Source organism: Cherax quadricarinatus, chromosome 93 (genome assembly GCF_038502225.1).
Source record: "Cherax quadricarinatus isolate ZL_2023a chromosome 93, ASM3850222v1, whole genome shotgun sequence".
In the NCBI taxonomy this organism is placed as follows: domain Eukaryota; kingdom Metazoa; phylum Arthropoda; class Malacostraca; order Decapoda; family Parastacidae; genus Cherax; species Cherax quadricarinatus.
Genome location: NC_091384.1, coordinates 2,808,778 through 2,834,434, shown reverse-complemented (window position 1 = coordinate 2,834,434; position 25,657 = coordinate 2,808,778). Strand labels below are relative to the sequence as shown.

Sequence of the window (25,657 nt, the reverse complement as noted above, 5' to 3'; positions counted from 1 at the left end):
TGCCAGAGGCATGCCAACGCTACAGTTCAAAAACTGCAACATATCTCCACTCCTTCAGAGCGCAGGCACTGTATTTCCCACTTCCAGGACTCGATAATTTTCTTAGCACTCCATGGGGAAGCGGAGAAGAATCCTTCCTCCGTAAGCCATGCATGTTGTATGAGGTGACTAAAATGCCAAGAGCAAGGGGCTAGTAATCCCTCCTCCTGTATAAATTACTAAATGTAACAGGAAGAAAAACTTTGTTTCTTCTTTTTATGGGTTGTCCTGCCTCTGTGGGAGATGGTCAGTGCATTAAAAAAAAATTATATACTGATACCTTTTTCTTTTCAGCTATGCACTTGTGTCTGCAGACTTCAATGGGTGCATCAAGGTGTTTCTGAAGAAGGAGAAACCCAAACATTCTTCACTGCCAGCATCAGCTATGGTGTAGAAGTAGCACACTCGGGGCTTGGCATTGTGTTGTGTTTTTAAGCAAAGCACAGTAAACTCTCTGTATTCGAAGGAGTTACGATCTCTCAAGGCATTTTTTTTTTTTATTATTTTTATTATCACACTGGCCGATTCCCACCAAGGCAGGGTGGCCCGAAAAAGAAAAACTTTCACCAAGGCATTGTCAGTGTAAAAAGGTAATGAATATGGATACTTGGAACCATTGCTAATTTGTATTAAGCTCACAAGGGAAACTGAACACGATTGAAATGTGATTTTTTTACACACAATTATCCTTTTAGCTGTCATAAGGCTCTTAATCTGAGTAATTAGAGCTGCCTGCCTTTTCTTTGGATCTAATCTGATTACCTCCCATTTTCAAGGTTCTGTTTATTCCCTGTGGGTCTAACTCTTTTTCCATGAAAATAACATTGAAATGGTGAACATTATATGACAGAGCACAAATGTAGAGATTGTATAATACCTGCAGCACGGCGCACCGGGATCCATGATTCAATAGGCCGAGAATATAGAGGGTTTACTGGGAATGAATAACAGCCTAATGTAGGGCTCTGTGATGTAAAATGCATTATTTACTCTGTTAATCAGCTGATATTGCTTAAAGGAGAGAGAGAGAGAGAGTATTGACCCTGATACAGTGTAGCCTCGCCGTAATGCAGCACATGTAAGCCACAGAGATATCCCACCTTATAGTAGTGTGTTGGTGTACTGGTACTACTGTGGTGGTGCACTGCTACCACTGGTGGTGCACTGCTACCACTGTGGTGGTGCACTGCTACCACTGTGGTGGTGCACTGCTCTTACTATAAGGAAAGAATCAGACACGTGGACAGAACAAGTCTCTTACTGAATGATTTTTTGTCCTTCAGAAGAACTTTTGTCGAAGATCCAACAAGAGCAAGACTTCATTAACCATTAAACTCTCCAAACGTAGATCTATGTTTTTTTTTTTCCATGCTTTCAAATGGAGAAAATCAAGGCGGGAGCGCTATGTGCATGAATGTAGATCTACGTTTGGACAGTTTAAGGGTTAAAATCTATCCACGTATCTTCGACCATTTGTCGGCTTCTAAGTTGCACAGCCTTGCAATATTGCAAGAGGGAATATTTATGCATTTGATATTATGGATTGGACTGTAATGGCCGCCGGCTACATTTTGACAGTTCCTTTTATGTAAAGTGCGAAAATCTTTTTATATCTTGTGTTTTTTGTACTTTGTTGAAGAATATATATTTTTTAAATCGTTGTTTGTCTCTTTTATGTTATATTTTAAAAGTTATTTTTAAGTTATGTTTAAAAATTTTGTTTTTTGAAAAATTATATTTGATTTGTTTATATAATTATAATTATTTATATAATTATAATTATAATTTGTTTATATAATTATAATTTAAACAGTGGAGCACTTGTATGCCTCGGCTGACATTAAACTGTCTCAGCTGACACTGACACACTTCAGCTGACGGTGAAAAACCTCAGCTGACCAAGAAATCTTTCTTTAGATTTTAGACAATTATCTTTGAATTATTAATCGGAAATGACATTCATTCACATGATCAGTTTTAAGTAAAAGGACACAGATGCAACTAATGTGACATTGTACTGTGGCAACGTTTTGCTCTCCAGGAGCTTTATCAAACCGTTAATGGCTTGATAAAGCTCCTGGAGAGCGAAACGTTGCCACAATAAAATGTCACATTAGTTGCATTTGTGTCCTTTTACCTAATATATTGTCGGTAATTCTACCAGTATTAATATGATCAATTTTCTTTATAATTTAAGTGTGAATGTTGCTTTAGAGTGAAAGGAGTCGAAATGACAAGCCGTTTTGATACTCCATTTAGAATGCCTAATCCCAGAATAAGTCTCACTCGTACACAAACTCAACATGCCAGGTCTCGGCCAGGTTGACAGGGCAGGAACATCTCTGAAACTGGTCATGGGTGTATGACATGAGTATTAGTCACTAGAAATGTAAATTGGAAGAGTTTTAACCCCTCAGGGTTGTTTCACCAAAGTCATTGAGTTTCTTTTATGAGATTGAAGAATTTAGAATAATTGCTGTGTACGCCACTGAATGCAAACTCATTAATTCAGCTTGCAAAACGTTAGGTGCACTGTCGTGTTATAACAGTACAGATGCTTCCTGCTTTATCATAGCTTGATTTACCATATTTCGACTTTACGATGGTGTGATAGCAAAGGATATTCACTACTGTACATTTATTGATAACATGAACTTGTATTCATTAATTTACTTTTCAATACTGGTATTTATTTGCAGTAATTATTTGTTTATTTACTTATTCAGTCACAGTAGCTATTTATTTAATTATTTGTCTACTTATTTATCTTATCATATATTCATATTTGCTTTTGATATTTGCAACTTACAATGGGTTCATTGGAATGTTACCCCATCGTACGTTGAGGAGCACCTGTTTGTATGGTAATTATTAGTATCAGTGCCTTCCATCAGCCACCCAGGGAGGTGCAGCAGTATCATCCTGTCATCAGAGTGTCAAGCAGAGACCTGTTAAATGTTTAACACTCTGGCAGGAGTGCTGGTCTTTTTGTCTCATAAGTTCGTAAGATGACAGGTAAATCTTGCAACGATTACTAACATCTGGTATACAATACATGCATGCTAAAGTGTGTATGTGTATATGCACACTCCTCGTGTGAATTTATTGATAGTCTTTGTCTCTCTAGTGTTTTTTTAATTCTATGGGGAGGAGGGTTAGAATTCTTGGTAGGAATAAGAATCAGAAGTGAATATAGGGGAGAGCATAGAAGCAATTGTTAGAATGAGAGGGGGTAAAATAGCTGCATCAGTAGGGATTAAGACTGAGATGTTAAAGGCAGATGGGTGTGCAGTTTTGAAGTTGGTGAATTTGTTTAATACATAAAAAAAAAAACATACCACGGGTGGGGTTTGAACCCGCGGTCAGAGAGTCTCAAAACTCCAGACCGTCACGTTAGCCATTGGGTCAGCTAGGTGGCCCAGTGGCTAACGTGACGGTCTGGAGCTTTGAGACTCTCTGACCGCAGGTTCAAACCCCACCCGTGGTATGGTTTATTTGCAATCGTGTCATTACGATTTCATGAGTCTTGTTTAATACATACATGAAAGGAACTAAGGATTGGCAGAGAGCCTTAATAGTTACTTTGTATAAGGGAAATGGAAACAAAGGGTAAGAACTATAAAAGAAACCTGTTGATATATCATAAAGTATACTGCACAGGTTACTGAACAGGTTAAGGGAAGACAAAGCAGGAGTGAAGAAACGAGGATGAGTCAGGAAGAGTAAAATGTGTAGATCAGGTGAAGAATATAAATGAATAATAATGCATGGGATTGTTTGTCATATTTATAAATCTGGAAATAACAAAAAAAGGCACAATACCGTGACTGGATCTTTTAGAGGAGGTGCCTTAAAGCCAGTAAATGGTTCTTGTTTCAAGGAAATGGAGCTAATGTTCTTGGGTCCAGTCTGATTGCTTCCCTTTCCCCAGAGGTTATCCCCTACAGGTTTAACACTCCCTATGTATGTAATATTGATATGGATTTAGCAAAAGCATATGACGGGGTGGATAAGGGAGCAATATGTCAGACGTCGCAAATGCGGAGAATCAGTACTATGGTATCAAAAGAATTATATTTTTTTTTGTGAGAAGAGCAAGACTTGGATTAGGGGTATATAGGGGACCATTTTCTTTTTGAGCCACCCTACTTTGGCGGGAAGCGGCCAATGTGTTAATTAAAAAAAGATAGAGGAATGCAGCAGAGCATGTTAAAGTTAGGAATCTGGAGGGAGTGATGTCATGTTTGAGAGCAATGTGTGGAGCGAACATCCAAATTCAGTGTTCAGAAATTATGGATTATGAAAGGTTTTCAGATGGTGCATGAAGGAGTGAAGCTGTTTGGGCAGTTAAGAACACAATAAAGAAGGAGCACTGTAGCATGCCTGCAGGCCCATAGAGAGAATGGAGCAGGATAGAGTGACCAAGAGGGTATATAATTCCCCAGTGGGAGGGGAGGAGGGCCTATCCTAGGGGCAGAGGGTGTGCAGGTGGTTTGAGTGATAAATGTTTTGACATCCAGCAAGCATGTTTGAGCAAATTTGATTGGGGTGAATGGGAATAAAAGTGATTTTTAGAGATTTGACTTGCTATTGGAGTGTGAAGGTATGATTTGTGAAGAGATTCAATTCAACCAGTTAGCTGGACTCCATTCCTGGAGGTGTAAAATGCAGTGTCTGCACTGTGGCGGGGTGGGGGTGTTGCAGTTCGGAAGGTCATGTGATTCGTGTCAGCACACTTCTGGCAAGACAGCTATTGAGCAAATGATGGTGAAAGATTTATTTTTGTCATCTTGGTGGATGATCATTATAGTAAAAACAAATGGTTAGGCCTATGACTTAATTTAAAATTGCAGTAAATATTATATAGAAAAACTGTATTAAACTTAAGTGTTCGGAAGCACTTCAAGCGCAAAAAAATTATATCGTCAGGAATCACTAAATTCATTATTGTAATCAAGTGAAGCACTAAACCCGCAAGGATCACACAGCCGTTGTTAAACTTGTTTCATATTATGGATCAACTGTTCTTATTCCCTCGAGGAAGTGGTACCTTGATAGTGAGGGGCTCTTGATTCAAATATCTGAACTTATTTCTCCTGTGGATTCAGTCTGAATGTTTCCCATTCCCCAGGAACTATGTGACCCCTACAGGTTTAGTGCTTCGCCCTGATTGAAAGAAAATTAGTAAAATTCTGTTATGGTAGTGTATACAACGGCGTGCTTGTGGACGGATGATCATCGGACACTTGGCTGACAGACATTTCACTGAGGGACAGGTGGCCAAATGGACGTCTCACTGATGGACATATGGCCGAACTGGTATTCATCACAGCACGTTTTCCAAACATTTAAAAGAAGAAATAATAATAAACCTAAAAAGGCCATAAAATAACAAACCTAATGTAATGTTAACCTAGTTTAACCTAATTATCTGTTTGGCCATATGTCCGTTTGGTGAAATGTCCGTTTGACCAACGTCCTTTGGTGAATTGTCTGTCAGCCAAGTGTCTGTCGGTCATCCGTCCGGGACGCAGCAACGTTGATATAAACCCTAGTAACAGATACTGACATGTTTACAAATGCCACAATAGCCACGTCCAAGCGTTTTCTCGCTTGTCCAGCTAATCGCTACCTGCACGTCAAACTTCACATTTCTGAGAGCCACAAGAAACTAGGTACATCTTATTTTCCAGTATCATGAAGGGGCTTTATAATAAGGCTACACTGTTCAGGGTGTGATCTGATTTACGAGTCAAAAATTTACATTAGTATGTTGAAGACGAACAGACCCATCATGGTTTGACATTCTTATGTACACTTGTGTCACATGAATTGCCGCATAGGAAATAAAATATATTTTTTCTTTATAGTTTTGGATATCACATTATGTGTATTTAATGTTGACTTATAACTCGATATCTTTTATTTTAAAATGCCAAAAACTATTATTTACTTCGAGAAATTTCTGTACAGCTTGTGTTGACACTAGCCACTTATGTGATTGTAATTAATTAAAAGTCAAGGGAGTTTTAGCAGATCACTGATGCTGCCTACCAATGTTTGTGCTGATGTTTATAAACTCATTTACCACCACATATCAATATTCATAAATTTTGTTATTGTAAATTTGAGTCTTTCTCAACCCATTTTCATTGGTGTATTGTAACTTTCAGTCTTCAGTCTGTCTGTTTTCATTCCATTCTCCAAGTTATAAATAACAAAAAGGCACAATACCGTGACTGGAACGATACACAAATAACCCGCACATAAAAGAGAGAAGCTTACGACGACGTTTCGGTCCGACTTGGACCATTGACAAAGTCACACTGACTTTGTCAATGGTCCAAGTCGGACCGAAACGTCGTCGTAAGCTTCTCTCTTTTATGTGCGGGTTATTTGTGTATTCTCCAAGTGTTTGGTAATTACTAATATGCCTATGGAAGAGTTTTTGCCAAAAAATATAAATATGGAATTCTTTTTATATTTTTGGCAGTAGGGAGAGACTAAAAGATTTTCATAAACTTGTAGGATATTTATGGGGATATTGCGATGTCTTAGTCTCTTTTTCCAGCCAGAATTATATAGTTCTTCTGGTTTGGTTTACTTCCTCCTTTCAGAGGCCTGTCTGAAGTTCAGCGACTGAGTTAGGTTGCTGGTGGTGGTTTGCCGCCCAACACAGTCATGTTTTACTTCCGAAGGTGACCTCTGTTGTCTTCCAATTGTCTTATCTGTGACTCTTCAACTCACAACTACCCCTGTTGTCCTCTGTCTTATCTGCGACTCACAATGATCCCTGTTGTCCTTTGTCTTATCTGTGACTCACAATGATCCCTGTTATCTTCTTTCTTATGTGCAACTCTGCAACTCACAATGACCCCTGTTGTGCTCTGTCTTGTCTGCAACTCATAAGAGCCTCTGTTGTCCTCTAACTTTCATGTACAGTCAACCCTCTCTACACTTCAGGTGTGTTGGGATCCCTATATTCCTGCCAATACCCTGACCGTTAGCTGGGTGTTCCTCAAGGCAGGTTCCTTGAGATTGATGAAAGGCTTATGATCTAAAGAATTTGGGATTGCACTCCTCTTCCTTTGATCAAGCCAGATTACCGCTTGTCATAAACTAGTGCGAGATGAAATTACTAGGGTTTGTAGGATATGAAAATGGGGTTTTAATGGGAGATTTTTATTTTTATCCAAATTGATTGGAAGAATCCTGTTGGAAATCAAAGAGTCTAGTGACTTTCTGTGAGAACTTTGTAAAGCAGTTTGTTTAGCGCTTAATTATGATTTTTTTTATTGCTATTATGAACACATCAGCTGTTTCCCACCAAGGCAGGGTGACCCAAAAAAGAAAAACTTTTGCCATTATTCACTCCATCACTGTCTTGCCAGAGGTGTGCTTATACTACAGTTATAAAAGTGGAACATTAACACCCCTCCTTCAGAGTGCAGACACTGTACTTCCCATCTCTAGGACTCAAGTCCGGCCTGCCGGTTTCCCTGAATTGCTTCATTAATGTTACCTTGCTCACACTCCAACAGCACATCAAGTCCTAAAACCATTTGTCTCCATTTACTCCTATCTAACATGCTCACGCATGTTTGCTGGAAGTCCAAGCACCTTGCACACAAAACCTCCTTTACCCCCTCCCTTCAACCTTTCCTAGGCCGACCTCTACCCTGCTTTCCCTTATTATTTATAATTATAATTATTATAATAATTCCCTTTAGTTATGATTGTAAAAATAATAATAATAAAGCAGTGTGTGATGGAACACTATGACCCTTGTGGGTTTAGTGCTTAATTTCAATTGTAATAATAATTCAGTTGTGATGGAACCAGTTAAGAAGAAATCCCCTTAAGGGCAGTGTCACTGAGGGGCTCTTGATCCATGGAACTGGACTTGTCTTTCCTTTCCCTGCACCCAGTTCCACTCAGAATTGTCAGGTTCCAATTTCAGTTTGCCATATTCTGTTGGACTGACGTGTCTACCAGCAAGCATCCCCTCAAGGAAGGTTCCTTGATGCTGGTGAGGGGCTCTTGATCTAGGGAACTGGATCTGTGCTCCAGTTCCCCGAGTTAAACCTGAATACCTTCCATCCCTCCCCCAAGCACTGTATAATCCTATGGGTTTAGTGCTTCCCCCTTGATTATAATAATAAATACCAGCAAGCATGCAGAATTTACCTCCAACGTTGCCACTGCTCTAATGCCCTTACTTTATCTTCCCTCCTTGCTGACGGCTCCACCTTTGACACTCACTCCCTCTTCAACTTTTTGACAGCAAGTGATTTATTACACAAACTTTGATAATTCTTCCTTTAGCATTCCTCACAGCCCTTTCTTACTCTACCTCTGTTATCCTCACCACCCTCGTTAGTTTCAGATCAAATATACAGTGGACCCCCGGTTTATGATATTATTTCATTCCAGAAGTATGTTCAGGTGCCATTACTGAACGAATTTGTTCCCATACGGAATATTGTGAAGTAGATTAGTCCATTTCAGACCCCCAAACATACACGTACAAACACACTTACATAAATACACTTATATAATTGGTCGCATTGGGAGGTGATTGTTAAGCGGGGGTTCACTGTAATACATAGTTGACACACCCTACCCTGCAGCTCTGTCTGATCCTCGTGGGTTTAACGCTTAATTTTTATTATTATTAATCCAACAAAAGGGAATTAATAATAATTCCCTTTTGTTGGATTGAAACTGAATACCTCTCATTCCCAAACACCATGACCCATGTGGGTTTAGTGTTTCTCCATGATGAAAAAAAATAAAACTAGAGGAAATGACCTACTTGGCTTGGTTCTAGCACTTAAAGAATCAAAGTTTTGATCTACTGAACACATCGGTCCCAAACTGAGGGACAGACTACCTCAAACCTGTATTGGACTGAAGAAGCCACTGGGTGGTAAAATGGTTTTACAACAAAGGTGCCTAACAGTTGCACAAGTGTCTTATCAACTTGTTGGTCTTCTAAAATGATTTATTCAAGAACAGCGTCTCCTCACTTAGCGATGTTCTCGTTTACCAATGAGGTCTTAGGAACGGAACTCCGTCGATAAGTGAGGAGAGGCTGTATATACACATCCTCTCAAGGGAGGTTCCTTGATGCTGGTGAGGGGCTCTTGATCTCAGGAATTGGATCAGTGCTCTGGTTACCAGAATTAAGCCTGAATACCTTTCATCCTCCCCCCCCCCCCCAACATGCACTGTATAATTCCCCGGGTGAGGGGCTCTAGATCTAGGGAATTTGATCTGTGCTCCAGTTCCCTGAATTGAGCCCGAATGCCTTCCACCCCACTTGCGCTGTATAATCCTACGGGTTTAGTGCTCCCCCATGATTATAATAGTAATAATAATAATGGCCCTTGTGGGTTGAGCACTTAATATACTAATATTTAAGCACATTGAGAACTTTCCACTCAATCTATCAACTCTTGTACTGATATTCTAGTGTTGCTTAAGTTGATTGGTAGTTGTGTCAGGTGGCAGGACTCCCAGAGTGTTACCATGTAGATGGAAGTACCATGGGAGACCCTCCACCTGGTGTCTACCAGTATTACTGTAGACAAGGGTTCACCTTCCACCTGGTGCCTACCAGTATTACTGTAGACAAGGGTTCACCTTCCACCTGGTGTCTACCAGTATTACTGTAGACAAGGGTTCACCTTCCACCTGGTGTCTACCAGTATTACTGTAGACAAGGGTTCACCTTCCACCTGGTGCCTACCAGTATTACTGTAGACAAGGGTTCACCTTCCACCTGGTGTCTACGAGTAGTACTGCAGACCAGGGTTCACTTTCCTTTTGCATGCATCAAGGTACAACGAATCAAAACTAAGCACTAAACCCCCAAGGATCATACAAACACTGAGGTGCAGGAGGCTGGGGTTATACAACACTGGGATTATATTAACAGTTAAGGAATTAGGATATTAATTTCCATGTGATGACTTGTGACGGACCTCTCCTGATGGCCTTCAAATATTTAATGTGAATATTTAGCTGCTTTACAAGGCTATGCTCCACTCTGCACTATTCCTTTCCTCTGCAGTGACGTGCTGGGGTTGTGGAATGCCTCATCCGAGCGACTTCAAATCTTCGACACTAGTGCTGGGTGTTTCGGGGGTCAGTGCCCCCTGCGGTACAGTCCAAGACCATATCTTGTGGTGGATCGGTGTCTGGTCACCCAGGTTGTTACTGCTGGCGGCATATAAACCAACGTAGGAACCATAGCTCGGTTGGTCAGGTACTGACTTTAGGTGTCTGTCCAGCTCTCTCTTGAAGACAGCCAGGGGTCTTGAAGACAGCCAGGGGTCTTGAAGACAGCCAGGGGTCTTGAAGACAACCAGGAGTCTTGAAGACAGCCAGGAGTCTTGAAGACAGCCAGGGGTCTTGAAGACAGCCAGGAGTCTTGAAGACAGCCAGGAGTCTTGAAGACAGCCAGGGGTCTTGAAGACAGCCAGGAGTCTTGAAGACAGCCAGGAGTCTTGAAGACAACCAGGAGTCTTGAAGACAACCAGGAGTCTTGAAGACAGCCAGGGGTCTTGTAGACAACCAGGAGTCTTGAAGACAACCAGGAGTCTTGAAGACAGCCAGGAGTCTTGAAGACAGCCAGGAGTCTTGAAGACAGCCAGGGGTCTTGAAGACAGCCAGGAGTCTTGAAGACAGCCAGGAGTCTTGAAGACAACCAGGAGTCTTGAAGACAACCAGGAGTCTTGAAGACAGCCAGGGGTCTTGTAGACAACCAGGAGTCTTGAAGACAACCAGGAGTCTTGAAGACAGCCAGGAGTCTTGAAGACAACCAGGAGTCTTGAAGACAGCCAGGGGTCTTGAAGACAGCCAGGGGTCTTGAAGACAGCCAGGAGTCTTGAAGACAGCCAGGAGTCTTGAAGACAGCCAGGAGTCTTGAAGACAACCAGGAGTCTTGAAGACAGCCAGGGGTCTTGTAGACAACCAGGAGTCTAGAAGACAGCCAGGGGTCTTGAAGACAGCCAGGAGTCTTGAAGACAGCCAGGGGTCTTGAAGACAGCCAGGGGTCTTGTAGACAACCAGGAGTCTTGAAGACAGCCAGGGGTCTTGAAGACAGCCAGGAGTCTTGAAGACAGCCAGGAGTCTTGAAGACAACCAGGAGTCTTGAAGACAGCCAGGGGTCTTGAAGACAACCAGGAGTCTTGAAGACAACCAGGAGTCTTGAAGACAGCCAGGAGTCTTGAAGACAGCCAGGAGACTTGAAGACAGCCAGGAATCTTGAAGACAGCCAGGAGTCTTGAAGACAGCCAGGAGTCTTGAAGACAGCCAGGAGTCTTGAAGACAACCAGGAGTCTTGAACACAGCCAGGGGTCTTGAAGACAGCCAGGAGTCTTGAAGACAACCAGGAGTCTTGAAGACAGCCAGGGGTCTTGAAGACAGTCAGGGGTCTTGTAGACAACCATGAGTCTTGAAGACAGCCAGGAGTATTGAAGACAGCCAGGGGTCTTGAAGACAGCCAGGAGTCTTGAAGACAGCCAGGAGTCTTGAAGACAACCAGGAGTCTTGAAGACAGCCAGGAGTCTTGAAGACAGCCAGGAGACTTGAAGACAGCCAGGAATCTTGAAGACAGCCAGGAGTCTTTAAGACAGCCAGGAGTCTTGAAGACAGCCAGGGGTCTTGAAGACAGCCAGGGGTCTTGAAGACAGCCAGGAGACTTGAAGACAACCAGTAGTCTTGAAGACAGCCAGGAGACTTGAAGACAACCAGGAGTCTTGAAGACAGCCAGGGGTCTTGAAGACAGCCAGGGGTCTTGAAGACAGCCATGGATCTTGAACTCAGAGGTCCATGTATGCTGGGAGGCAGTTGAACAGTCGTGGGCCCCTGACACTGTGTTGTCTCTTAGTACACTCGTGACGCCTCTGTTCTTTATCAGGTGGATGCTGCATCTCCTGCCCAGTCTTTAACCAGAGACAATAATTAGTCACATTACACCTATTGGAAATATACACAAATAACCCGAATTTACGAGATTGGAAATTCTGACTACGTTTCGCACCGACTTGATTACTTAATGGTCCTAGTCAGGCAGAAACGTTGTGTGAAGTGTGCTTTAGGACCAGAATTGTAGGCTCCCTGGCCAGCATCCTGGAATGGCTTTGGTAATTACCATAAGCCTCTGCAGCAAATGTTGAGGCCTATGTGAGTTTGAAGTGGCTTTGGTTGTGTTTTGGCCTTTGGTGTGTATGCATCTATGGTTACAGGGGGTCGAGTCACAGCTCCTGTGTGTACTCACCTATTTGTGGTTACAGGGGGTCGAGTCACAGCTCCTGTGTGTACTCACCTATTTGTGGTTGCAGGGGTCAAGTCACAGCTCCTGTGTGCACTCACCTATTTGTTGTTGCAGGGGTCGAGTCACAGCTCCTTTGTGTACTCACATATTTGTGGTTACAGGGGTCGAGTCACAGCTCCTTTGTGTACTCACATATTTGTGGTTGCAGGGGTCGAGTCACAGCTCCTGTGTGTACTCACCTATTTGTGGTTGCAGGGGTCGAGTCACAGCTCCTGTGTGTACTCACCTATTTGTGGTTGCAGGGGTCGAGTCACAGCTCCTGTGTGTACTCACCTATTTGTGGTTACAGGGGTCGAGTCACAGCTCCTGTGTGTACTCACCTATTTGTGGTTACAGGGGTCGAGTCACAGCTCCTTTGTGTACTCACATATTTGTGGTTGCAGGGGTCGAGTCACAGCTCCTGTGTGTACTCACCCATTTGTGGTTCAAGAGGTCGATTCATAGTTCTTGGCCCCGCCAGAAGTGCCCTTGTATACACAGGAAATGAAATTCAAATGGCCTCGCGTAAGATAACCAATTAATAACAGCTTGCGCAATAGATAACAATAGTGGCAGATAACAAAGCGAGGAACTAGATGACAGGATTCTACCCTACTGACAGTAACAGTTCAACGGCAATAACGTCACTGTTGATCTTCCTTCTCTCCTGTTAAAAGGTAATAGCAGTTACCAATGCAGAGTTATTTAATAGGTATACGGAATTGAGGTAGAGATGGTTAGTGGGGTTTCAAGACTATCTACTACACGAGGGTCATTAAGGCTGGTTGGTTGGTTAATGGGGTTTCAAGACTATCTACTACACGAGGGTCATTAAGGCTGGTTGGTTGGTTGGTCAATGGGGTTTCAAGACTTTCTACTACACGAGGGTCATTAAGGCTGGTTGGTTGGTTAGTGGGGTTTCAAGACCATCTACTACACGAGGGTCATTAAGGCTGGTTGGTTGGTTAGTGGGGTTTCAAGACTATCTACTACACGAGGGTAATTAAGGCTGGTTGGTTGGTTAATGGGGTTTCAAGACTATCTACTACACGAGGGTCATTAAGGCTGGTTGGTTGGTTAGTGGGGTTTCAAGACTATCTACTACACGAGGGTCATTAAGGCTGGTTAGTTGGTTAATGGGGTTTCAAGACTATCTACTACACGAGGGTCATTAAGGCTGCTTGGTTGGTTGGTCAATGGGGTTTCAAGACTATCTACTACACGAGGGTCATTAAGGCTGGTTGGTTGGTTGGTTAATGGGGTTTCAAGACTATCTACTACACGAGGGTCATTAAGGCTGGTTGGTTGGTTAATGGGGTTTCAAGACTATCTACTACACGAGGGTCATTAAGGCTGGTTGGTTGGTTATTGGGGGTTTCAAGACTATCTATTACACGAGGGTCATTAAGACTGGTTGGTTGGTTAATGGGGTTTCAAGACTATCTACTACAAGAGGGTCATTAAGGCTGGTTGGTTGGTTAATGGGGTTTCAAGACTATCTACTACACGAGGATCATTAAGGCTGGTTGGTTGGTTAATGGGGTTTCAAGACTATCTATTATACGAGGGTCATTAAGACTGGTTGGTTGGTTAATGGGGTTTCAAGACTATCTACTACACGAGGGTCATTAAGACTGGTTGGTTGGTTAATGGGGTTTCAAGACTATCTACTACACGAGGGTCATTAAGACTGGTTGGTTGGTTAATGGGGTTTCAATACTATCTACTACACGAGGGTCATTAAGACTGGTTGGTTGGTTAATGGGGTTTCAAGACTATCTACTACACGAGGGTAATTAAGACTGGTTGGTTGGTTAATGGGGTTTCAAGACTATCTACTACACGAGGGTCATTAAGACTGGTTGGTTGGTTAATGGGGTTTCAAGACTATCTACTACACGAGGGTCATTAAGGTTGGTTGGTTGGTTAATGGGGTTTCAAGACTATCTACTACACGAGGGTCATTAAGACTGGTTGGTTGGTTAATGGGGTTTCAAGACTATCTACTACACGAGGGTAATTAAGACTGGTTGGTTGGTTAATGGGGTTTCAAGACTATCTACTACACGAGGGTCATTAAGACTTGTTGGTTGGTTAATGGGGTTTCAAGACTATCTACTACACGAGGGTCATTAAGGCTGGTTGGTTGGTTAATGGGGTTTCAAGACTATCTACTACACGAGGGTCATTAAGACTGGTTGGTTGGTTAATGGGGTTTCAAGACTATCTACTACACGAGGGTCATTAAGACTGGTTGGTTGGTTAATGGGGTTTTAAGACTATCTACTACACGAGGGTCATTAAGGCTGGTTTGTTGGTTAATGGGGTTTCAAGACTATCTACTACACGAGGGTCATTAAGGCTGGTTGGTTGGTTAATGGGGTTTCAAGACTATCTACTACACGAGGGTCATTAAGACTGGTTGGTTGGTTAATGGGGTTTCAATACTATCTACTACACGAGGGTCATTAAGACTGGTTGGTTGGTTAATGGGGTTTCAAGACTATCTACTACACGAGGGTAATTAAGACTGGTTGGTTGGTTAATGGGGTTTCAAGACTATCTACTACACGAGGGTCATTAAGACTGGTTGGTTGGTTAATGGGGTTTCAAGACTATCTACTACACGAGGGTCATTAAGGTTGGTTGGTTGGTTAATGGGGTTTCAAGACTATCTACTACACGAGGGTCATTAAGACTGGTTGGTTGGTTAATGGGGTTTCAAGACTATCTACTACACGAGGGTAATTAAGACTGGTTGGTTGGTTAATGGGGTTTCAAGACTATCTACTACACGAGGGTCATTAAGACTTGTTGGTTGGTTAATGGGGTTTCAAGACTATCTACTACACGAGGGTCATTAAGGCTGGTTGGTTGGTTAATGGGGTTTCAAGACTATCTACTACACGAGGGTCATTAAGACTGGTTGGTTGGTTAATGGGGTTTCAAGACTATCTACTACACGAGGGTCATTAAGACTGGTTGGTTGGTTAATGGGGTTTTAAGACTATCTACTACACGAGGGTCATTAAGGCTGGTTGGTTGGTTAATGGGGTTTCAAGACTATCTACTACACGAGGGTCATTAAGGCTGGTTGGTTGGTTAATTAGGTTTCAAGACTATCTACTACACGAGGGTCATTAAGGCTGGTTGGTTGGTTAATGGGGTTTCAAGACTATCTACTACACGAGGGTCATTAAGGCTGGTTGGTTGGTTAATGGGGTTTCAAGACTATCTACTACACGAGGGTCATTAAGGTTGGTTGGTTGGTTAATGGGGTTTCAAGACTATCTACTACACGAGGGTCATTAAGGCTACATGTCACCTGTACACCACCAGTCAAGAATACTTTAATACCTAAAATACTGATTAATGTAAACTACCAGTGTATATACACTGAGATATACACCTCTCAGTGTATATACACTGAGATATACACCTCTCAGTGTATATACACTGAGATATACACCTCTCAGTGTATATACACTGAGATATACACCTCTCAGTGTATATACACTGAGATATATTGTGAATTGTTGCAGCCAGGATATTGTATATATATATATATATATATATATATATATATATATATATATATATATATATATATATATATATATATATATATATATATATATATATATATATATATATATATATATATATATCCGCCAAATGCAAAGTCATGAAGACTGGTGTCTTCCCTGAAATGTGGAAACACTCTCTTCTGATTCCGATTCTAAAGCCGGGCAAGGATGATACCCAACCGAGTTCTTACCGGACCATTGCTCTACTGCCTTTGCTTGGGTAAGGTTGCTAGGTAAGACACATATGCAACGGTTAGGTATCTTTATTTCGAAACGTTTCGCCTACACAGGAGGCTTCTTCAGTCGAGTACAGAAAAGTTGATAGAAGCCGAAAATACTTGAAGACGATGTAATCAGTCCATCACCCTTCAAGTATCTTCTGCTTCTATCAACTTTTCTGTACTCGACTGAAGAAGCCTACTGTGTAGGCGAAACGTTTCGAAATAAAGATACCTAACTGTTGCATATGTGTCTTACCTAACAACCTGTCGGTATTTTATACCATTTTAACGCTTGGGTAAGGTGCTGGAACGACTGTTGGCTACTCGTCTCTCTTGGTGGACTGAGGAACATGGCCTCCTGCCTGATAACCCGAGTGGCTTCCGAGAAGGTCGATCCACCCTCGACCCTTTGCTTCAATTTACACAGCTCGTGCACACTTCTTTCGAATGCCGGGAGTTCCTTCTGGCTGCATTTTTGGACCTATGCGGAGCGTTTGACTCTGCGCCACACACAGCAATTGTTTTCAAACTGGCCCGCATGAGGCTGACAGGAGCTCCCCTCTGCTGGATACGCAACTTTTTGCAAGGGAGGACCTTTCGTGTAGCAGTGAGTGGCGCTTTGTCCTCACCCTGTCCTGTATACCGGGGAGTGCCCCAGGGATCTGTTCTTAGCCCACTCCTTTTCTCTGTCTTATTGTCGGATCTCCCTTCCATGCAGGGAGTGCATACCCTGGTATATGCGGATGATGTGGCCCTTATGTGCAGTGCCCCGGCTTTACTGACGGCACAGGAAAGACTTCAGGGTGCCCTGCAACGCATAACATCATGGGCCACCACCTGGGGTTTGGAGGTTAGTGACACTAAGTCCAAGCTCTTATGCTTTACTAGACTCCGACTCCCCACTCTTCCATCAGTCTCATTGAACCAGACGCCAATCCCTTTGGTCTTCTCTCATCGTTGGTTGGGAGTCACCTTAGATACACCATTCTTGAAATGGTAGAAACACATAGCGGCCCTCCACCTCTCGTGTGCACGTCTCATTGCACTTATGCGCCGGATCTCTGGCACCAAGTGGGGGCGGATCGAGACCTTCTCTATAAGTTCTATACAGCTATGGTTCGCAGCAAGCTCACTTATGCGAGTGAGGTGTATGGCTCGGCTTCTTCCTCCTCTCTTCATCGCTTAGACATTCTCCAAAATTCAGCCATCCGTAATATGCTGAGGGCATTCCCCTCCACCCGTATTGCAGCCTTGGAGGCAGTCAGGGATATTCCCTCTCTCGTCGGTGAGGACAGCGAGGAACTGTTTACGACTCCATCATATGGCCTCTCTGTCTGGTACCCACCCCTGTCGCCTCTCTTCACAGATGTGGGAGACAGCCTTTGTCTCCCCACGTTTGGTTCAGCCTTCCTTTGTAGCCAGAGCCCAGCGTTCCCTGATCTGCCTTTCACTTCCTGCACTTGTGATGACTCCCTCCCCTCTCCACTCTCCGGCAATTCCCTGGCTGGACCTGACGCGATACATACACTTGGATTGGCACTACAGGAACAGGGAACCCCCCTCAGTTAGTTGCATTTCTATTTGAAGAGTTTCGCTCTGTTACATATGGCTCTTCATTCTCCGTCTACATGGATGGCTCGGCACGGTCCTCTCCCCCTTCTACATCATCTGCGGCCTTCTTCGCTAATCACTCCCTGTGTCAAACGTGGCGGTTGGACCCTGCTTATTCTGTTCTGGCAGGGGAGCTCTTCACCATTCACCAGGCTCTGGCTTTTGTCCTAGATCACATTCCCCCACAACCATTGGTTCTCTTCTCAGATTCCCAATCTTCCCTGGCACTTTTGTGCTCTGCCCGTCCACGATCACTGCGCGTCCTCGTTCGTCGGACACAATCTCTCCTCCTGCGCTTCTTGCGGCGCCAAGGTTGGAGCATCTCCCTTCAGTGGGTACCCGCCCATGTTGGAATCTGGGGCAATGAAGTGGCAGATCGGGCGGCCTCCCTCGCGCACACACTTCCTACTGTTACTCCACTTGCCCTGGGCCACAGTGATTTCACAAGGGCTGTTAGGAAGGAAATCCGTCATCAGTGGCAAGAGGGCATGGCACACTCCCTTTCTTCTTCGGCGTTGGGCTCTGTCCGAACTTTTAATGGCCCTTGCCCTTGGGTTCGCCATCCCAACCGCTCGGTGGACGTTGCACTGACTCGCCTTCGAGTCGGGCACATGCGACTGGCGGCTCATCTGTACCGCCTTCGGATGACGGATTCTCCATACTGCCCGTGGTGTCCCTCACAGCCTGAGAAGGTGGAACACTTCCTGCTGTGGTGGCCACGTTACCACTCTGCACGGACTACTCTCCGTGCGGCCTTGCGCACGCTTGGGGTGCATACTTTCACTCTACCTGTCCTCCTCAATGGGGAGGGGTTTCGACCTCTGGACCGTCAGGAGATATTGGCCTGTACCTGCTCCTTCCAGCTGGATTCAGGGCGTATCAGAGACATATGATACATAGTTATTAGTCAAGACATTCTTCCGATTTGGTCGATATTCCCTTTCCTAGCACTGGACGGCCGGGCTCGATGCGTATGCTGTCAGTGGCCCTGAAACCCAACAGAAGAAGAAGAAGAAGATCTCCGGAGGTACACATCAACCAGATAACTGCTGCAACATATGGGAGCCTGGCAAACCTGAGAATAGTGTTCCGATACCTCAGTAAGGAATCGTTCAAGACTCTGTGCACTGTGTACGTCAGGCCCATACTGGAGTATGCAGCACCAGTGTGGAACCCACACCTGGTCAAGCACGTCAGGAAATTAGAGAAAGTGCAAAGGTTTGCAACAAGACTAGTCCCAGAGCTAAGGGGAATGTCCTACGAGGAGAGGTTAAGGGAAATCGGCCTGACGACACTGGAGAACAGGAGGGTCAGGGGAGACATGATAACGACATACAAAATACTGCGTGGAATAGACAAGGTGGACAGAGACAGGATGTTCCAGAGATGAGACACAGCAACAAGGGGACACAATTGGAAGTTGAAGACTCAGATAAGTCAAAGGGATGTTAGGAAGTATTTCTTCAGTCACAGAGTTGTCAGGAAGTGATGGAAGTTGGCGAGTGATGTAGTGAAGGCAGGAACTATACATAGCTTTAAGACGAGGTATGACAAAGCTCATGGAGCAGAGTGAGGGAGGACCTAGTAGCGGCCAGTGAAGAGGCGGGGCCAGGAGCTGAGTCTCGACCCCTGCAACCACAATTAGGTGAGTAATTAGGTGAGTACACACACACACAGACACACACACACACACACACACACATACTGGAGTATGCAGCACCAGTCTGGAACCCACACCTGGTCAAGCACGTCAAGAAGTTAGAGAAAGTACAAAGGTTTGCAATAAGGCTAGTCCCAGAGCTCAAGGGAATGTCGTACGAGGAAAGGTTAAGGGAAATCGGACTGACGACACTGGAGGACAGAAGGGTCAGGGGAGACATGATAACGACATACAAGATACTGCGGGGAATAGACAAGGTGGACAGAGATAGGATGTTCCAGAGAGGGGACACAGGGACAAGGGGTCACAAGTGGAAGCTGAAGACTCAGACGAGTCACAGGGACGTTAGGAAGTATTTCTTCAGTCATAGAGTTGTCAGCAAGTGGAATAGCCTAGCAAGTTAAGTAGTGGAGGCAGGAACCATACATAGTTTTAAGAAGAGGTATGACAAAGCTCAGGAAGCAGAGAGAGAGAGGATCCAGTAGCGATCAGTGAAGAGGCGGGGCCAGGAGCTGAGTCTCGACCCCTGCAACCACAATTAGGTGAGTACAATTAGGTGAGTACACACACACACACACACACACACACACACACACACACACACACACACACACCCACTCACACACACACACACACACACACACACACACACACACACACACACACACACACACACACACACACACACACACACACACACACACACACAGTAACAATGATCACCTTCACATTGGCTTCACTTTCAGATATGGAGGCGAGACGTGCTGCGTACCTGACGCTGGCAGCAACAGCTTCCTTGATCTACGGCTTCTATTTCATGACCTACAACCTGAGACCGTCTCTCTCCCCCCGACCTTGTGGGACTGGCTGTGACGGTGAGTTGTATAGTACCTGGGAGTACCTGGGAGTACCCGGGAGTATCTGGGAGTACCTGGGAGTACCTGGGAGTACCCGGGAGTACCTGGGAGTACCCGGGAGTACATGGGAGTACCCGGGAGTACCTGGGAGTACCCAAGAGTGCCTGGGAGTACCTGGGAGTACCTGGGAGTACCTGGGAGTACCTGGGAGTACCTGGGTGTACCTAGGAGTACCTGAGAGTACCTGGGAGTACCTGGGTGTACCTAGGAGTACCTGGGTGTAGCTAGGAGTACCTGGGAGTACCTGGGAGTACCTGGGTGTACCTAGGAGTGCCTGGGAGTACCTGGGAGTACCTAGGTGTACCTAGGAGTACCTGCGAGTACCTGGGAGTACCTGGGTGTACCTAGGAGTACCTGGGTGTACCTAGGAGTACCTGAGAGTTCCTTGGAGTGCCTGGGAGTATCTGGGAGTATCTGGGAATACCTGGGAGTACCCGGGAGTACCTGAGAGTACCCAGGAGTACCTGGGAGTAAACGGGAGTTCCTGGGAGTACCTGAGTGCACCTAGGAGCATCTGGGAGTGCCTGGGAGTACCTGGGAGTATCTGGGAGTACCTGGGAGTACCTGGGAGTATCTGGGAGTACCTGGGGGTTCCTGGGAGTACCTGGGTGTACCTAGGAGTACCTGGGAGTACCTGAGAGTACCTGGGAGTATCTGGGAGTACCTGGGAGTATCTGGGAGTACCTGGGAGTATCTGGGAGTACCAAAGAGTATCTGGGAGTAAATGAGAGTATCTGTGAGTACCTGGGAGTACCTGGGTGTACCTAGGAATACCTGGGAGTATCTGGGAGTACCTGAGAGCACCTGGGAGTACCTGAGAGTACCTGGGAGTACCTGGGTGTACCTAGGAGTACCTGAGAGTTCCTGGGAGTACCTGGGAGCATCTGGAAGTATCTGGGAATACCTGGGGGTTCCTGAGAGTACCTGGGTGTACCTAGGAGTACCTGGGAGTGCCTGGGAGTACTTGGGAGTATCTGGGAGTACCTGGGAGTACCTGGGGGTTCCTTGGAGTATCTGGGTGTACCTGGGAGTACTTGGGAGTTCCTGAGAGTACCTGGGAGTACCTGGGTGTACCTAGAAATACCTGGGAGTATCTGGGAGTACCTGAGAGCACCTGGGAGTACCTGAGAGTACCTGGGAGTATCTGGGAGTACCTGGGAGTATCTGGGAGTACCTGGGAGTACCTGGGTGTACCTAGAAGTACCTGGGAGTTCCTGGGAGTACCTGGGAGTATCTGGAAATTCCTGGGGGTTCCTGAGAGTACCTGGGTGTACCTAGGAGTACCTGGGAGTGCCTGGGAGTACTTGAGAGTATCTGGGAGTACCTGGGAGTACCTGGGAGTATCTGGGAGTACCTGGGGGCTCCTGGGAGTACCTGGGTGTACCTGGGAGTACCTGAGAGTACCTGGGTGTACCTAGGAACACCTGGGAGTACCTGGGAGTACCTGAGAGTACCTGGGAGTAAGTGGGAGTACACAAGAGTACAAAAACCCGCATATACCCACCTACACCATGTGTCACCTACCTACATTATGTATCACCTACCTACACTATGTATCACCTACCTACACACCCCTACACTATGTATCCTTACCTCCCCTTTTTTCACCTACCCCCTTTATCCTTCCTCCTGTGTATCACCTACCTACACTTTATCACCTCCCCACTGTGTTCCCCTTGTTCACCCCACCTCTGTTTCCCCTCCCATGTTCACCTCCTACACTTTTATCCCTTCCTACCTATTTTCACCTACCCACTGTTTCCCCTTCCTAATATGTTCCTTCCTACATTTTCCCTACCCACTTTATACCTATCTCACTTGTATCACCTCCCCTTGGATCCCCCCTTCACCATGTATCCTTTTCCCATGTATCCATCCTCCTTTTTTCCTCCCCCTGTAACCCACCTTGTCCACCTCCTACTTTTCCCCACCCTATGTATCATACCTCACCCTTTTCCTTACCTCCTATGTTCCTTACCTCACTTTTTCACCTACCTACACTTTGGGTCACCTACCTCACTTTTATCACCTACCTACTTTTATCTCTACCTACACTTTTCCTTCCTCACTTGCAGAGCTCCTGAGCATAGACTTCGAGCGGAGCTGCTGCTGGGGTGCAGAGCTCCTGAGCATAGACTTCGAGCGGAGCTGCTGCTGGGGTGCAGAGCTCCTGAGCAGAGACTTCGAGCGGAGCTGCTGCTGGGGTGCAGAGCTCCTGAGCATAGACTTCGAGCGGAGCTGCTGCTGGGGTGCAGAGCTCCTGAGCATAGACTTCGAGCGGAGCTGCTGCTGGGGTGCAGGGCTCGGGAGAAGGCTGCTGAAGTCTCTGGAGGAGACTGTTGGAGGCACTAGGCAGAGTACTGGCTTGGCACAGTACTCGTGCTGTGTAGGTCTTGGGACCTGTGGCTTAGTTCCTGTGATGAACTGCCCTCTGAACTATATTGTAAGTTACATTCATTTTGGTCAAGTTGATTGTGTTCCCTGTCTCACCGCATACATACCACCCCATTTATCTAAACCACAATAATGTTCTCCTGTTCCCAAATATATTATTGTACAAGGACTTAATAATAAACTGTGTTTGAGTAAAAAAAAAAATCCATGTCATGTAGGGGGGTAATGATTAGGGGAATATGGGGGTAAGCGGGGGGAGTTAGTAGGTAGGGGACAGGCGAGGTGGTAGGAGTGAGGTATGCAGAGGTAGGTAATGTGAAGGTCACTGGTGACTACACCCTCACCTCTCATTACTCTACCCACCACACTACTCACCCTCTCACTACTTTAACTAAACATAAATAAATGGAGAAAATAACGGGGACAGTGAGTATTTCTATTCAACTCAAACACAGTTTATTATTAAGTCCTTGTACACTAATATATTTGGGAACAGGAGAACATTATTGTGGTTTAGATAAATGGGGTGGTATGTAAGCGGTGAGACAGGGAACACAATCAACTTGACGAGAATGAATATAACTAACAATATAGTTCAGAGGGCAGTTCATCACAGGAACTAAGCCACAGGTCCCAAGACCTACACAGCACGAGTACTGCGCCAAGCCAGTACTCTGCCCACTGCCTCCAACAGTCTCCTCCAGAGACTTCAGCAGCCTTCTCCCGAGCCCTGCACCCCAGCAGCAGCTCCGCTCGAAGTCTCTGCTCAGGAGCTCTGCACCCCAGCAGCAGCTCCGCTCGAAGTCTCTGCTCAGGAGCTCTGCACCCCAGCAGCAGCTCCGCTCGAAGTCTCTGCTCAGGAGCTCTGCACCCCAGCAGCAGCTCCGCTCGAAGTCTCTGCTCAGGAGCTCTGAACCCCAGCAGCAGCTCCGCTCGAAGTCTCTGCTCAGGAGCTCTGCACCCCATCAGCAGCTCCGCTCGAATCCCCTGATCATGCTCTTCCTTGGGCTTTTATGGTGGTCCAAGCACCCTCCACAACCACGTGTACGACCTGACGCCTAGGTCTGAAACCGTCAAGAACAAAAGACCTCAGACGTGGGCGTGGCTGACAGACGTTTGCCAAGGCAAGGTGCGACCATATAATTGTTTAAATTAGGTCTCCCCAGAGACCTCACAAGCCCAGCTGGACTACATCACACACTATGTATCACCTACCTACACTATGTATCACCTACCTACACTATGTATCACCCACCTACACTATGTATCACCTTCCTACACTATGTATCATCTACCTACACTATGTATCACCCACCTACACTATGAATCACTTACCTACACTATGTATCACCTACCTACACTATGTATCGCCTACCTACACTGTGTATCACTTACCTACACTATGTATCACTTACCTACACTCTGTATAACCTACCTACACTATGTATCACCCACCTACACTATGTGTCACCTTCCTACACTATGTATCATCTACCTACACTATGTATGACCCACCTACACTATGTATCACTTACCTACACTATGTATCACCTACCTACACAATGTATCACCTACCTACACTGTGTATCACTTACCTACACTGTGTATCACCTACCTACACTGTGTATCACTTACCTACACTATGTATCACCTACCTACACTATGTATCATCTACCTACACTATGTATCACTTACCTACACTATGTATCACCCACCTACACTGTGTATCACTTACCTACACTATGTATCACCTACCTACACTATGTATCGCCTACCTACACTGTGTATCACTTACCTACACTATGTATCACCTACCTACACTATGTATCACCTACCTACACTGTGTATCACTTACCTACACTATGTATCACTTTCCTACACTATGTATCACCCACCTACACTGTGTATCACTTACCTACACTATGTATCACTTACCTACACTATGTATCACCTACCTACACTGTGTATCACTTACCTACACTATGTATCACCTACCTACACTATGTATCACTTACCTACACTATGTATCACCTACCTACACTGTGTATCACTTACCTACACTATGTATCACCTACCTACACTATGTATCACTTACCTACACTATGTATCACTTACCTACACTATGTATCACCTACCTACACTATGTATCACCTACCTACACTATGTATCACTTACCTACACTATGTATCACTTACCTACACTATGTATCACCTACCTACACTATGTATCACCTACCTACACTATGTATCACCTACCTACACTATGTATCACCTACCTACACTATGTATCACCCACCTACACTATGTATCACTTACCTACACTATGTATCACCTACCTACATTATGTATCACCTACCTACACTGTGTATCACTTACCTACACTATGTATCTCTCCACAGTGGAGAATTCCCCACACTTCGTGATACATACGCCAGTGTGTGTTATCCCGGACTTCGCCCCGACGGATCCTGCCATAGCTGAGTACATAGGCACTGAGGACGAGACGGTAATTATGTTCCATTTTCCAGTTCCTATTTTGGTCAGGATTAAACTCAAAGAACCTATGTACATTTGTACCTATTTTAGTGAGAATTTAGCTCCAAGCACCTGTCTACATTTATATGCAAAAGAATGTACCTATGTTCCAACCTCCAGTACCTATTTTCATCAGGATTAAGCTCAAAGCGCCTACCTACATCTGCATATTAAGGAAAGTAATTAGGTACCATACTTCAGCACCTATTTTTGAGCCCCATGCTCCTCCAAATACCTATTTAAACATCATAGAGTATTAACTACAATGTACGTAGAAACGTACCATGATAATGACGTAGATTCCTATCATATTTTTTTGTAGATTCCTAGTACAAATGACCTAATTACCTACATAATTACCTACATAATTAC

The 25,657-nt window shown here is 44.9% G+C and overlaps 2 protein-coding genes across 8 annotated transcripts in view; both read left to right on the top strand.

The window, feature by feature from the left end:
• The window catches only part of LOC128703437 (WD repeat-containing protein 44), a 68,940-nt gene extending 68,470 nt beyond the window's left edge, over window positions 1–470 (top strand). For all 5 annotated transcript variants that reach the window (XM_070104622.1, XM_070104620.1, XM_070104621.1 and 2 more), the window contains one exon: window positions 334–470. In XM_070104622.1, the coding sequence (XP_069960723.1) occupies window positions 334–433 (100 nt within the window). In that variant the 3' untranslated portion in view covers window positions 434–470. The remainder of the gene's footprint in view (window positions 1–333) is intronic.
• A 12,466-nt stretch (window positions 471–12,936) lies between these two features.
• LOC128703436 (uncharacterized) overlaps window positions 12,937–25,657 on the top strand; it is a 26,413-nt gene continuing 13,692 nt past the window's right edge. The window contains exons 1-3 of one of the 3 annotated variants that reach the window (XM_053798091.2): window positions 12,937–13,038; window positions 20,187–20,315; window positions 25,150–25,256. In XM_053798091.2, the coding sequence (XP_053654066.1) occupies window positions 20,189–20,315; window positions 25,150–25,256 (234 nt within the window). In that variant the 5' untranslated portion in view covers window positions 12,937–13,038; window positions 20,187–20,188. Of the gene's footprint in view, window positions 13,039–16,830; window positions 17,020–20,186; window positions 20,316–25,149; window positions 25,257–25,657 lie in introns of those variants that run through there. The other 2 variants (XM_053798090.2, XM_053798089.2) reach the window with 2 other exon arrangements.